We start from the raw sequence: 14,354 nt of genomic DNA, 5'->3' as shown, positions 1-14,354 counted from the left end.
GTGTTGGTTTTTGGACTTTTTCAGGTTGAGAAGAAGGTTTGTCCATTTTTATGTTGCTTACCTTCTTGTTCTGATTTTGGCAACTCAGAATGCATCATGCTATAGTTACAGGTTGTGATCCATTCACAAATATATTGTGGTCCAATTGCTCTAGCCACCACTATCATGGGACATATGGACCATAGCCCTATAATTTCAACCTCAAACAGTGGGACCACAGTTATCTGAAAGCTCTGGCCAATAGTGATGACATATAATGTAAAATTCCATACACAATACATTAAGTTCTGGATGAAGAACATTCCTGTCTTGGACATAGAGTAATTCTCCACCTAGAATGCTAATCTTCTTTTGGCACACACATACCTATGCAGACACTTTCTGTATAGAAAGTGCTTTCACTGGCCCCATTACCTATCAATGTGAGATTCTAACTGTAGTATGAGAGTTGTTAAGTATGTTTTGGAAGTTATCATTTTTCTTAAATTGAAAATATATTTCCAGTAATATTTCATTCATATTTTCCTGCTCTTTTTCCATTCTAAGAGCCAATGTTAGAGACTGTGAAATGTGTTAGCTTCTAAAAAATGAGCATATTATCTGTTTGAGGTGCTTATTTTCAGTACCAGGATGGAGGGTGCTCTGATATAGGTGGAGAGCATCACATGAAAGATATCACCAAGGACAATTATACAAGGAATAAAAGACTGCAAGTGTGAAAAATTCAGATCAGTGCTTAGATGGTAAAGGAAGAACACACTGGCAGGCAAATGATAACTATTGTGAAAGGAGAAGTATTATTGAAAATAGATTTTTGATTTAAGAAAAATTTAACTTTGAGAACATTAATGGACTGCAACTGCTTGTTCAGAGGGGACGAAGTTTTAGCTTCTGTATACTTAAGCCTTCTAAAGGTCATTCTAAATGCTTGTGTATTGTCTTATAAAGATAAGCATTGGTATGTGACAAAGCTCATTCTGAGTGGAACAGTGATTTTTAAGTGTTGTCAGTAGGATTATTACATTTTTATATTATGTGTAGAATTTATTGAGAACAGCTGATTGCTCATTTGCAAACTGTTCAATCTGTCAGTCTCAGGTTGATAGTTTGATGTAAAAATTAGTTTTACTTTTTTTTTTTTCCAGTGGAGAGCTTTGTCTAAAATTTGATGATTATCCCAGCTTAAGGTGCATCTTCATGTTTATCTGATTGTTTTAGTGTAACTATTCTTTTAATCTTTGTTATATCATCTAACCTACTTCTCCAGTATAAATGTTACTGCACAAACGTGGTAATTTGAAGATAAAAGCTTTTTTTGTTTAGACTTATTGGTTGTTTCATCTTACTAAGAATGTAGACACTTTGCTGCTTTAAAATTAGTTTCAACAACAACTTTCCATAAAATCCTTTTAAATTTTTTTGTGTAAATGAATTGTAAGATAGGAAAATAACTAATTTGTTTTGGATTTGGTCTTGTGAATATTGTTATTCATGGCAGTGATAAATATAAAACTGGAATGATATTCATTGTTCCTGAAAACTTTCTTTAGAAATATTAGTTCTTTTTCAACATGACCTTCATCTTGCATCTTTCTGGCTTTGTCAAATGTATATACAGTTCTATATTTAACACCTTTTGGGTGTTTGTGTTTGAACATATTGTTTAGTTTAACTAGAAATAATAAAAACCTGAGTGCTTTGGAAAGGTGTAAACTATGTAGGTAACTATTAGTGTATGTGGGTTTCCTGTAAACACTGTTGGTGAAAATGTCATTGAATGAGTATTCAGCCAGAAATGACCTTGTAATTGCATGGTGAATTTAAATGGAGGAAATTTTCAAGCAGTAATACTCCAAGACCAACTTACAAATGTGTCATGGACATTGTGTTTCCAAATCTGAAGTTTCACATTACTTGCCTGGAAAGAAAGAAGAGTAAAAAAACTATGTACATGAAACTACACCAACATAAAATTTATAGATAATAGTTTACACATCAGTATCAGTATCCTGTGCATATAACCATCCTCAACTAGTTCTACAGATATGATACCACATAAACACTGACAACATCTGCCAATCAGCATACCTGCTCAATCCACATTGCAAGAATTTTTTCACATGATCTTACTTACCTTTATAAAACATTACATGAGTTCTTACATTTCTGAAAAAGGCCTCAGTGTAGAAGCCAAAATGTCACCTCCATTTTTTTGAACAAGTTCTCAATCTTATATCTAATCTATGTTTCTTTTTTATGAGTTTCCAGTCATTTTAATCACATATCTGTTTCTTTAGTGTTGTATTGTTTTTGTCCCTGTTGCATTTTTGTCCCATGTCTTTGTAATTTTTTCTAACCAACACATTTCAGTTCTAAACTACTTTCAACAACATGATACAAATGCACACAGATATATAAAAGTCTCAAGGCCTAAACATTTATTTTCAGACATTTTCTACAACTGACTCAATGTTCATGAGAGACCTTAAGTTCTTATCTCTTTAGCTCTCTTACTGAAGCACATATCTATGTTACAGGTTTTGGATTTAATTCTATGGTAAGGTGCTTTTGACATTGTGATTAACTTAGCTGTAATAAAGCCATATACAGGGTGTTCAGAAAGTCACATTTATATATATTTATTAACAGACATGTTTCAATATAGAAAACAGGAGGTAAATATCAATGACAATTATAAACAATGTTGAAAGTGACCCCCGTTGGCATCAATACAGGCTTGGATCCTTCTTATTTTGTTTCTAAACACCGCTATCAGTTGCTGGCTTGAAATAAACTGAATGAATGCTGTTATTGCTGCTTTTAAGTCATCCAGAATGCGTGGATGATCTTCATACACTGCAGATTTTGCTGCTCCCCATAGATAAAAGTCTGATGGATTAAGATCTGCTGAGCGTGGCAACCACACGTCTTTGGAAATAATGCTGTCTCCAAAACATTCCTTTAATAACTGCATAGATTTGGGAGATGTGTGGGCAGTAGCAGCATCCTGTTAAAACCATGAGTAATTTATTTCATCACTTATCACTTGACCGATGAAGGTGTGAAGAATCTCTGAACAATAGCGCTCGCTGTTTATTGTGTTCATAAGGAAAATAGGACCAACAATTCGACATCTGGAAATCACAATCCACACACCCACCTTGAAATCTTGTAGGGGTATTTTGTGCAAACTGTGAGGATTATTGGATGACCACAATCTTGAATTTTGTGAATTAACATAACCCGAGAGATGGTACCATGCTTCGCCAGTAAAAAAGGTCACATCCAACACATTAGCTGTATTCTCTTTGTTAAATCTGTTAAACCATCTGCAATAGCATATTCATTTTTCATTATCAGTTGCTTCCAGTTCTTGTACTGCCATTATTTTGTAAGGGATGAGCTTTAATTTCTTTCTTGACAGCCTTATGAGCAGTTCCAAGACCAATATCATGCTGTTGAGCTAACTTTCGTAATGATTTTGATGGATTCTGCATCACACTGTCAGGAATATCCAACAGTTTCTCCTCCAATAGCTTTGCTTGCCTTCCACAGCATTTGGCATCTTCCACTGATCCTGTTTCCCAAAACCTATCAACAAGGTTATGAACTGCATTGCAATGTGGAACAAGTGTATCTTGGAATTTTTCAGCAAATCGCTGTTGCACTATATCTGTGTATCTACCACCTTCTTGGAATACGTGTTCGACGAGCCATACATGTTCTTCAGTTGTTAAAACCATATTGGGATCAAAATCTGAAATATAATAAAATATGATTACAAAACTGCACAGTGACTTTCCGAACACCCTGTATTAGTAAGTTAACTAATGAAATCCCTGTTTTCATGCATCAGGTAATTGTTTTCCCCTCTAGCTATTTTATCTCCTGTTTAGATCCCTACACAATTGTTTTTAACCATTCACGGAACCTGCCTTGCATTTAGATGATTTTCATCAGCTTTTTCACCTCTGGCCTTTAGTTTTGACTTTGATTTAGGAATAGGTACTTGTTCATTTTCTGTTTGCCATGTATATGAACATGAGATTTTCTTATATTTTTACCTACATATTTTAATATCTCCTTTGTTGTTTTATATCCTGTGCCTTCCTTCTGTCACATCTATTTTTAGTCCTACTTGTCTTTGTGACTCCTTTGCTATGGTCTTTGGTAATAATTCTTTTATATCTCTTGATCCTCACTCTCTTACTTCTTTTTCTGCTTGGGGTGCTTTTTTTATTTTCTCTTCATTTCTTTTAACCAGTTGTTCTTGTTATCTATATTTACACTACTTATTTGTTATATCCCATCCTTTCACCTCCTCACTAAGGCTTTGGTTTTGGTGAAAACACCTGGTTTTTGACACTGGTTTCTGTTTATTCCTCTCCTATCTCTATTATTATCTTGCTTCTTTGTTATCTATGTTTCATCAGCTGAGTATCCTTATTCCTTCCTCCTCTATTCAGGACCTATGTTTTGACAATTTGCATACAGATCTATTATTTGAAGATGTTTTTGACTTCTTGGAATTTTGGGCATAGCTACTTGTCTGTATTCTTCTATTGTTTTTTATTTTGGATTTTTTAATTCACTGATTCACAAGTATTTCTGTCTACCACCCATGCTTAGGAGTCATGTCAAGCTAATCTTTTCCTGTTCTCCACTGAGACAGTGGCAAGTCTTCAGATTTACAATTCTAAAATCAGGGGTTTAGTTCCTCTCAGTGGACATAGAATACACAATACTCTTTTCTTAATTGTTCTTTCACTTTTGTTCATCATCTCTTTCCTTTTGTATGGCTAGCCATTGCAGTTGTGAATGATAACTCTTCTACAGAACTGATCCTGGGCTATGGTTTCATAGGTGGCTGTTTCTCCCATTTGCCTTTTAGTGTTCCTCCTTCTCCAGTGATCCTGGGATTCTGCATGTTCTTTCACATTTGTTTCTCTCTTCTCTTTCATATTCCACACCTTTGTCATTGTATTCTTTCCTATTGTCAGTATCTTCTACATATATTGGAATTGTTGTCCTCTGCAGGTGGCATGAGCTATAGAACCTATCACCCTCCCAACCTTTCGTCTTTTTATCATTTCCAGAAAGTCAAGAGTTTGCCTCTGTGTCATCAGCTTGTCTCCAAAAGATTTATTCTTTAATTCCTAATGGTTGATTTTCATATCTTGCATAGGACTCTTTCTTGCAGGTTGTATTTAACTAAGCTACTTATTTCAGTGCCTTTACCCACATTCTCATTTGTCCTATGTCCCATCAATCCACATGTCTGTACTTAGAGATCATGTCTTTCAGTTTTGTGCTTTTTCCTTTGGCCTAGCTGTAAATCTGTATGTTTATAGTTAGTTCAGGCATTTTTTTGTACAGTGCTTACATCTCCTGGGCCTTTTTTCCATTATCATGCAGTTGTCTGGCTTCTCTTGGCCCTGTCTCAACAGGAATTAGTGATTGCTACCCCCACTCTTCTTCAGGAGGTCCCTTGCTTTGGCTGACTGATATAACTTTTCAAGACTATTTTATCTCCTGCGATGGCTGAGATCAAACAGCTCCCCTGTGTATTCACTTCATAAACATTTTGGTATCAAACACAATTTTGTTAGGCATTTGAGAACTCTTGTTTCGTTAGGAGCCCTGATTCTTCTTGGTTATGTACACATGCATTCCCTTCAGTGGACTCTGATGCATTGGTGGGACATGTACTGCATCTTCTGACCATTTCTTGAGCCTCTGAGTTCCTATTTACTTCTATCTCTATCACTTTGTCTTATCTATCAACCTCTGTTCAACTTGCATCTTTCCAGAAATATCTTTTTTCTGTTATTGGGGCACTTCTCAATGCCACTTTCTCTATGATGTGGTCTCCAGAGGAGTATTCTCTACATATCAACTTTTTGGAAATTAACTCCAAAATTAACCGCTATGGATGAATCTGATCTAAAGCTCCATGCTTTCAAACCCTGGGCCTTCCCTTTTGAGCCAATTATCTTTATTTCCTTGCCTGCTATGTAACAGGTAGTATGAAACAGGTTGCAAATGGCCTCTCTTAGCTGAACTGTGTTCTGCATACAGATGGTCTCTTCTCTGTTCATTTCCTTTGGGAATGTTCTCTTTGAAACTCTACTCATCATTGCTTAACCAACCCTCCCACATTTATGCTTGTTCTCTTCTGACCAACTATGATCTATCCATCAGCTTCAGCTGTTGTTGTCATATCTAGTTTTATGTTTGTCATAATTTTCATCCACATTTTTTGGCTCTTTATCACTTCCTTTAGTGGTACCCTTCTGTCTGGCCTTGCTTTGGATTCATCTTCTGTGCTAACTGACAATCTAACCTTTTCCTTTCCAACTTAAACACACTTCAACATCACCCATCTTTATTACATCATGGTAATTTGTCTTACCAATTTAATATTTCTATTAGTCCAGTCTATTGCCCATTTAACCATGCATTCCTATCTGGTAATCTTTTCTTTCCCATTCTATGCATCATTCTATTTGAGTAGTCTTCTGATGTTTGAGGGAAAGGATAGCTTTTCTTGATAGCCCATCTGTTGCCTAATTGTTCTGCCATTGGGAATGTTTCTTCCCTTTACTACACTATTCTACAAAGCTGGGGATTGTTGCTAGCATATGGTTTATATTTCATCCAATCACATTCATCACTTCTCTCATTCTCTCATCACACATATAACTATGTTGCTCACTTTCTCTGCTGTCTGGCCAGTTTTGTCTCCTGAAGGTCATTGTCAGCATTCACTATCTTAGTCTACCTACTATCTTTGGATAGGTATGCTTCCCTTTGATTTATAGAATTTGCTTACAGAATCTTGTTAGGTGGCTGGTGTGTCTCCTGGAGTACATTTGTTTTCCAAAATCCTGCATTGAGCCAGAATAATAGAAGGTTATTTTACTATTTGTACTAGTTTTATACATGCCAAATGTTGAGATGGGGTATTCCATAAGACAACTTAAGATATCCTTATGGTGTATTCTGATATCTTTGTACTGTAGGGTGTACTCTGCATGCTTTTCTGGTTTTCATTTTTTGGCTTTTCAAAATAGGTTTGTGATTATCCATTGGACTGTCTCCATTAAAAAGGTCTTTTCAGCTCAAACAGAACTGGTAAGGATCCAAATATTTACCCCAGATTTCTACAGCATTAATTTTTCTTTCTTTGTGTTGTATGTGGAAGACAGTTACCAGCTCCTAGCCATTGGGACAATGGACTATGATGAATCCTCACTGGTTGGAACGTAACCACTGAGGCTAGAACTAAGGGTGCCAATCAGTGGGAAGTGGGACTATGACAAAACTGCCAATTTATCACAGGTCAACCCTCATAATTGTACAAACAGCATGTCAGAATTACTTCATACAATATTGTGCTCTCTTCCTGCACTCTGTATCTGATCAGTAGAGTTGAGTTTAGCAGATTGCAAGACTACTCTCATCCTGTAGGCTGCAACTGTTCAGTAAAATTGGTCATTTTCTTGTAGTCATTTCTGTCTTGTTTGAGTGAGCACTTACTAATAAATCATCCACTCTTTATAATATATACTTTATATCATGGTTTTCATGCTATCCTCCTGCAGCTAGTGTTAGCTTGAGATTCAGACAGTAGAGTTGAGGTGAAAACACCAACATTATGCACACTGTGGTATGAATTTTGTTCAGTCATCTTCCAGCTGCTGTAAGTCTAAGTGTTGACAACAGAATTGAGAAGAACAAGCACTAATAGTTTTCATATCCTCCTCCTGCAGCTGCAGAGGGAATTTGTTTTGTTTTCCTATCCATGGAGAGTTTTTGTTGCATAATAAAATAATTATTTAATAATGAATTTACAAGGAAAGTCATGAGCCAAAATGGGAGTTCTATAAAGACTAACAACATGCAATTCTCTGTACAGGAAATATATCTTACTGTGTGGAAGGTATTTTTCAAAAAATGTTATTTAGGTAAGGAAAATTAAACACCAAGTACTGGTTCTTCAGTCATTATGTGTATGTATTGTGTTAACTATGAGTGAATTATACTAATAGTATTAAATGTCATCTAGCCACGTATTTAAAAATAATAATAACAGAGGATGGTAATCAAACCCTCTCAATCTGTAAAATTTTAAGATGAATTGCCCTTCACTAAAAGAGACTACTTTCATCAAACAAAAGATTCCAAAGTTGAACAAAATACATAATAATGTATTATTATGTATGAAGTGCTATTAACATAGAAATAATTTTTTTATTGGAAATTAAGAGAAGTTAACTCTGACACTAGAGAAACTGTGTACAAGTTTATGGCATGCCTATGATGATATTTAAAAAGATGTTTTGACATTATCTAGTGTGAGAATAGTTTTGAATGACTGGCAGATCTCATATGTGAATAGTTTATGATCATGTGCTTAACTAACATGTCATTGTTTCTAAAGGAGGTAGTACCAAAAGACATGGATGAAGTGAACAAACTGGCAGAAGAGTATATGGAAGCACATGGAGGGAGTATGAAGTGAGAAGATCAAGAATAACTATTAAAGTTGAAACTAGGGCTGGCTTACCAGAAACAGGTTGTCACCAAAGTTGACAAGAGGTTAAGAGACAAAAGGGTAATGAGATTCTGTGCTTTTTATGAAATGGAGCACATTGCAAATGGGTGCAAGTCTTTCTCCAACAAACAGCCATAGAAATTTTCACATAAAACAAGTGGAGTTACCCACAGTGATGAACATGGCAAGAAACAAGAAAAGAATGACTGTCAACATAGATGCCACTGCCAGGAGAACAAAATGTAGACATCTTGTCAGAATCACTACAAGAAGGAAATGCTATAACCATAAATGAACAGTGCATAAATGATATATTTCAGTGCAAATTAGCAAATGGATCAACAGTGCCAGTAGTGATTGAACCATGTGACAAACATTGATAAGTGTCAAACCATGACATGCCAGAAGGTTTAGGCTGTGTCAGGGACAAGAATGTGAAAGTCCTACAAGATACTAGGTGCAACAGTGCATAAGTGATAACCAGTATAGTATCTGAGAATCAGATAACAGGCAATGTACATCTTTGTGTAATACAGGTGAATATTCCAAACTGTGGGGGGGACCTTGAAGCCATTTGTGTGAAGGCACCCATCTATGACTTGGTGATCAGCAACATATTAGACAGTAGAAATTTGGAGGAACCAGACAGCAGGAAGATTGATGAGGCATTTGCAGTCACCACAAGTGCTCAAGAAAAGAAGAGCAAGAAAGACATTAACTTTCTTGAAGTCTTGAAAAATTATATTATGAATGCAAATGTACAGGAACTGAAAGAAGCACAGAAAAAAGACCCTTTACTGCAGAAAATTTGGGATGATGCCAAGGAGAAAAAATCAAAGTGGAGTGCTGTACTGGCTCTACCAAGGCAGTTTTACTGGGGAAATTGAACAAACCCTAGTGCTAACAGAATACTGAACTTAATTGATGAAGCTAGCTCATGAGTTGATCGTGGAAGGACACCTATGAATAAAGAAGATAGCAGACAGAATCACTACTAATTTCCATTGGCTGAGGGTCATGTGAGATGAGACCAATTTTGCACATCATGTGACATCTCCCAAAAGACAATACCTAGAGGGAAGGTGGTCAAGGAGCTACTGGGCGAGATACCTTTCATAGAATATCTATTTAGTAAAGTAGCTGTGGACATAAGGAGACCACTAGCACCTGTATCTAACAAAGTCAACCTTTATGTGCTGACAGTAGTCAACTATATGACACGTTACCCAGAATTCATAGCATTGCTTAAAATAGAGAGAGTAGCAGAAGCCGTCTTGGAAGTGTTATACAGAGTATGCTTTCTAAAAAGTTCTAAGTGACAGAGGAACTCTATTTACCTCAGAACTGAGCAAGAGGTGTTCAGACTTATCTAGACTAGGCATCTTATTACCAATCTGTACAACTTCAGGTTTATTGAAATTTGTGAGAGATTCAGTAGAGTATTTAAAGAGCATGTTGAAGATGTGCCACTATCAACCACATGACTTGTACAGTTACTGCAGGCAGTATCATTTGTTTACTGAGAAGTCCCACAAGCAAACACAGTTTGAGTTAATGTATGGATGAATCACACAAGGGCTAATGTTGATATTGAAAGAACTAAAGAGAAAAGGGGAAGCTGTTTAATTAATGTTTCATTCAGGACACGTAAATACACATACTTTACTTAGAGCATAGCATCTCTTTGCTACATGCACTCCCCAAGCTGTCAGAGTACTTAGAAAGAACATTTGTAAGCAGTTACGAAGATGGATAACTGATTATATACAGTATTCTGCTCATGCTCTACAATGCACGAGCTCAAACGACATATTGTAAAGCTCACTTAACCAAAGTTACGCTCTGAACATGTAAATTTATATATGACATAGGAGCAATGCATGATTGGGATCCTATTTAAAATAAGTACTTAAATGAAACAGTGGTTTAAATACAATTTTAAACTTTATTGTGGGGGTAAATGTTATTATTCAAAACTGATTTAATCTTTTTCTGTAATTCCTTTGAATGGTTGCCAGTAAATGTTAAAATACAGCAAACTATTTCTTTATTTTCAACTTGTTTACTAGTTTTATGAATGTACAAAGCTTTTAAATTATTCTTTAAAATAGTATCAATTAATTTTATAGGAAAAATATTGTTTTTTTAAATAAACTTAATGTTTTATATATTGTTATAAAAAGGAGAAATGGAACTAAGTATGTTATAAGCTTGATGAATTAAGTTGCTACTTAGGTTCTTTTTAAATTCTAAAGGTAAAAAGTGTCACAATGAAAATATTGACCTGTGAAAGATGGTTTTATGTAGCATTTTGTGTCAAAACTTCAACTTAAGTCACAATCTTAGTGTCTAAAAAAGGTACTGTTATGTGTTTGTCCCTCAACTGTAAATCTAATATTTTTATGTTGATTATTCAAGTAATTTTGAAATTCTAAAGTGTTAGATTTATTTTTGAAAACTATTAAAAAAATGTGTCAACATATCTTCTTTTGTATTAAGGTTTAACTTTTACCAGGTAACTTAACTATTTTTCTTGATAATAATTTAAAAATAAATTAGTAAAATATGATGCAATACTTGAACCCATAGATACCCCATCAAGTTGTTTGTAATGACATACAATTAAAAAAAATTAACTCTTTGATGACAAATTCTAATAGTTGTATAAATACAGGTTTTGGTTATACTTGTTACGACATTAACATTTTGAAAAATTAAATTGACACTTCGCTCAATTATGTTATTGAAGAGTAAATTGGTATACAATGAATTAATGTCAAAACTAACAATATAGTAGAATTTTCACTGCTGTAGTTATATAATACCTTTATAAAAATACTAATGTCCAGTATGAATCCACTAAAGTTCAATAGTTTGTAATTTTCGACATTTATAAACGTTTCTGGTCAAATATCTGAAGTTCTTGATTAATAAATTTCAATCACAGTTAAATTTAAGTTATTTTGACTAAACATTTGAATTTTTGTGCTATAATCTCTAGTAATTTAGTGTGAAAGAAAGCATAATTTATATTTATTTTATAGTTTTTTTATTGAGAGCATAATTTATATTTATTTTGTAGTTTTTTTATTGAGGTTATAAAGTTGGTCAAATTGAAATTAATCTATAAAGAGATACAGCAATAAAAATAACAGATAAAGTGTAATGTTTTTCTAAAAATAAATTTAATTATCTGTAGGTTACAAAGATTTTGTGTATGAAGTTTGAAAATGTTCTAATGCATAAAAGTAATTTTAATTTTAAAATCAGAATTACTTTGTATATTGGATAGCCAATATTCTGAAAGAAAAAAAAGTTACAAGAATTTTTAAGAAATTTTAATGCTTAATATAAAAATCTGTTATTTCATGTATGAAAGTCTTGTAGTGTTTAATAATAACCTGAACAATTTTGTAAAGATTTGTATACATTATCAAAAATCATGGCATAATTATTCTCATGAATACTTTTGTGATTATGAACTGGATGGATTTCACCTATCTCGGAATGGAAGAGTCAAATAGAGTAATTATTTCTTATAACCTGCATTGATAACTTATAGATACAATAATATATTTGACTTCTGAAAATGTGTTTATCAAGAACAGAAAGATTAGTTATTAGTGTATATTTGAACATATTATAAATTCTGGCTTTAAATCTATTTTTAAAAGTATACATATCATAGCAGATATTGTAATTGTTCTTTTCTTTTGTTTTCAGAGCTACTTTCATCTCTTCTACAGAAATATGGGAAAAAGTTAAAACCAAATCTCTTAGATTAGTCTCTCAATTTCGTGAGTATTAAACTGTGCTTTTGTTGTTTTTTTTGTATATGAATTTCAGTAATGATTTAAATAATTCAAGGTTTAATAGATTTATTATTATGAAAGTTGCAAGTTTTTAGTTTAGAAAGAAAATTTGTTTACTGTGATTACTTACCATGTTGAAATTTATATTTGTTGGGTTTATCAGACTTTGTTCCTGAATTTATTGCAAAGTTGTGGTTTTTATTTAAAAAATGCAGACTTTGAAGCAACTGGACATTTCCAATGCTGATATGTTTTTCCATTTTGTAATCATTTTAAAAAAATATCTCATAAATTTTGTTGAAGTATTTATCATTATTTATTTATCAGATAAAATTATATAAAAATAAAAAAATGAATCTTTGTTTAATAAAACTGTTTTATGCAATTTTTTATTTGATAATTTGATCTTATCATGACCACCTGCATATCATACTTTAAACTTTAAGTATAACTAATAATTCTAATTGTATTTCAATAGTCTTTTACCCTAAAATATTTTATAATATTCATTTTAGTGTAATTTGCTACGGAAAAAATTTAAATACCATGTTTGTTTCTCCGTGACGTGTCTTGCCTGTAAGCAGTTCATTTGTCAATTTTAAAAATGTTTTCTGCCTATCTCAAAATACAAGTTTGTATTTTCTGAGAAATTAATATTCCTTAAAACTATTAAAATTAATTTCTTCTTTCTCTCGTGATTTGCTATGTTGTGGGAATATATTATTTCATCCTTCATTTCCATCTATTTATTATGCCACCCCATATGATCTGAACTCTAAAAAATGACTGAAAATGAGATTTGAAAATAGATATAGTCAATGTTCAACTATCATTGAACAGAGCTGACTGTAGACAGTTTCTCTCAGTATAGTCTCTTGATGTCGATTCCTGTATGTGGTGAAGGGACCTTCCAGAAAAGGTTCTGTTCTTTCAGTTTACCTCCTCTGGGATCTAAACATCCACCCACGTGTGTGCTGTGCATGGCAACCTGTGAAGGGGAGGAGAGGATCCCGGTGGTTGAAGGGTCCCACCCTAACACACCACTTTGGCCTTGAATTCCTGTAGACGGTTGGCCTTTGTGTGTCCCCCCTTGGGTCTGTCGGCTGGTTCACTTGGGCTAGAGTCAACCAAGTACCAGTGTTGGAAGTCTAAACGGTGTTGTGGACATTGTGTCTGATGCTGGTGTTCACGAAACCCTGGCGTTGCTGTAATGTCCTTGCATGACATTGTAGTAAGTCCCCTTGTAGGGCTCCATGGTGGGTGGGGTCAGTGGGTACCGAAATTTTCCTTTTCTCCTATGGATCCTCCTTCAAAAAATTTAAATAAAATAGTGAAAAAACAGTCAATAGGTAAATGAACACGTCTTGAAGACTCTGAGCAGCAATCTTCAACATCTATAACACACGTACCTCATTTTCTTATATTACATTCTCTTTTAGAAAAACCTTCAGCAAAAATGTCCCCCTTTTTTATTCAGAAGAGACAAGAGGGTCTTGCTGGCTCTCCAAAGTCAGTAAAGAAGCTTTGATCTGGAGACATATTGGTTGAAACATCCAGAACCCAACACAGTGAACTCCTCTTGAATTCAAGGGCAATTGGGGATATACCTATTGAAGTTACCCCTCATGCTACCTTGAATTCATCACGAGGAGTTATTGTTGAGAGGGATTTGAAGAACGTCTCCAAGTCAGAGATTTTCGCTGGTTTCTCCACTCGGAGTTTCTGCAGTGAGGAGCATCTCCACTTGTAAAGATGGAGTTACACTGCTGACAAATAACCTTGTTTCGACATTTACATCACCACGTGCACCTGCCACCATCAAGGCAGGTTATCTAATTTGCAGGGTACGGCCGTACATTCCAAACCCTCTCCAATGTTTCCAATGTCAGAGGTTCAGCCACTCAAAAGTGTCATGTCGTGGTTCCCTGACATGTGCTCCTTATGGAGGCAAGGGCCATGATGCCTATGAGTGTGACACGGATCCA

The 14,354-nt window shown here is 34.4% G+C and overlaps 1 protein-coding gene across 3 annotated transcripts in view; it reads left to right on the top strand.

Moving 5' to 3' along the window:
- The window catches only part of LOC143252922 (uncharacterized), a 145,791-nt gene that overhangs the window by 34,689 nt on the left and 96,748 nt on the right, over positions 1-14,354 (top strand). For all 3 annotated transcript variants that reach the window (XM_076505791.1, XM_076505793.1, XM_076505792.1), the window contains exon 3: positions 12,281-12,354. In XM_076505791.1, coding sequence (XP_076361906.1) covers positions 12,281-12,354 — 74 coding nt within the window. The remainder of the gene's footprint in view (positions 1-12,280; positions 12,355-14,354) is intronic.

The sequence above is a fragment of the Tachypleus tridentatus genome, chromosome 6 (genome assembly GCF_004210375.1).
Source record: "Tachypleus tridentatus isolate NWPU-2018 chromosome 6, ASM421037v1, whole genome shotgun sequence".
Taxonomy (NCBI): domain Eukaryota; kingdom Metazoa; phylum Arthropoda; class Merostomata; order Xiphosura; family Limulidae; genus Tachypleus; species Tachypleus tridentatus.
This window is presented reverse-complemented; position numbering and strand designations above follow the sequence as displayed.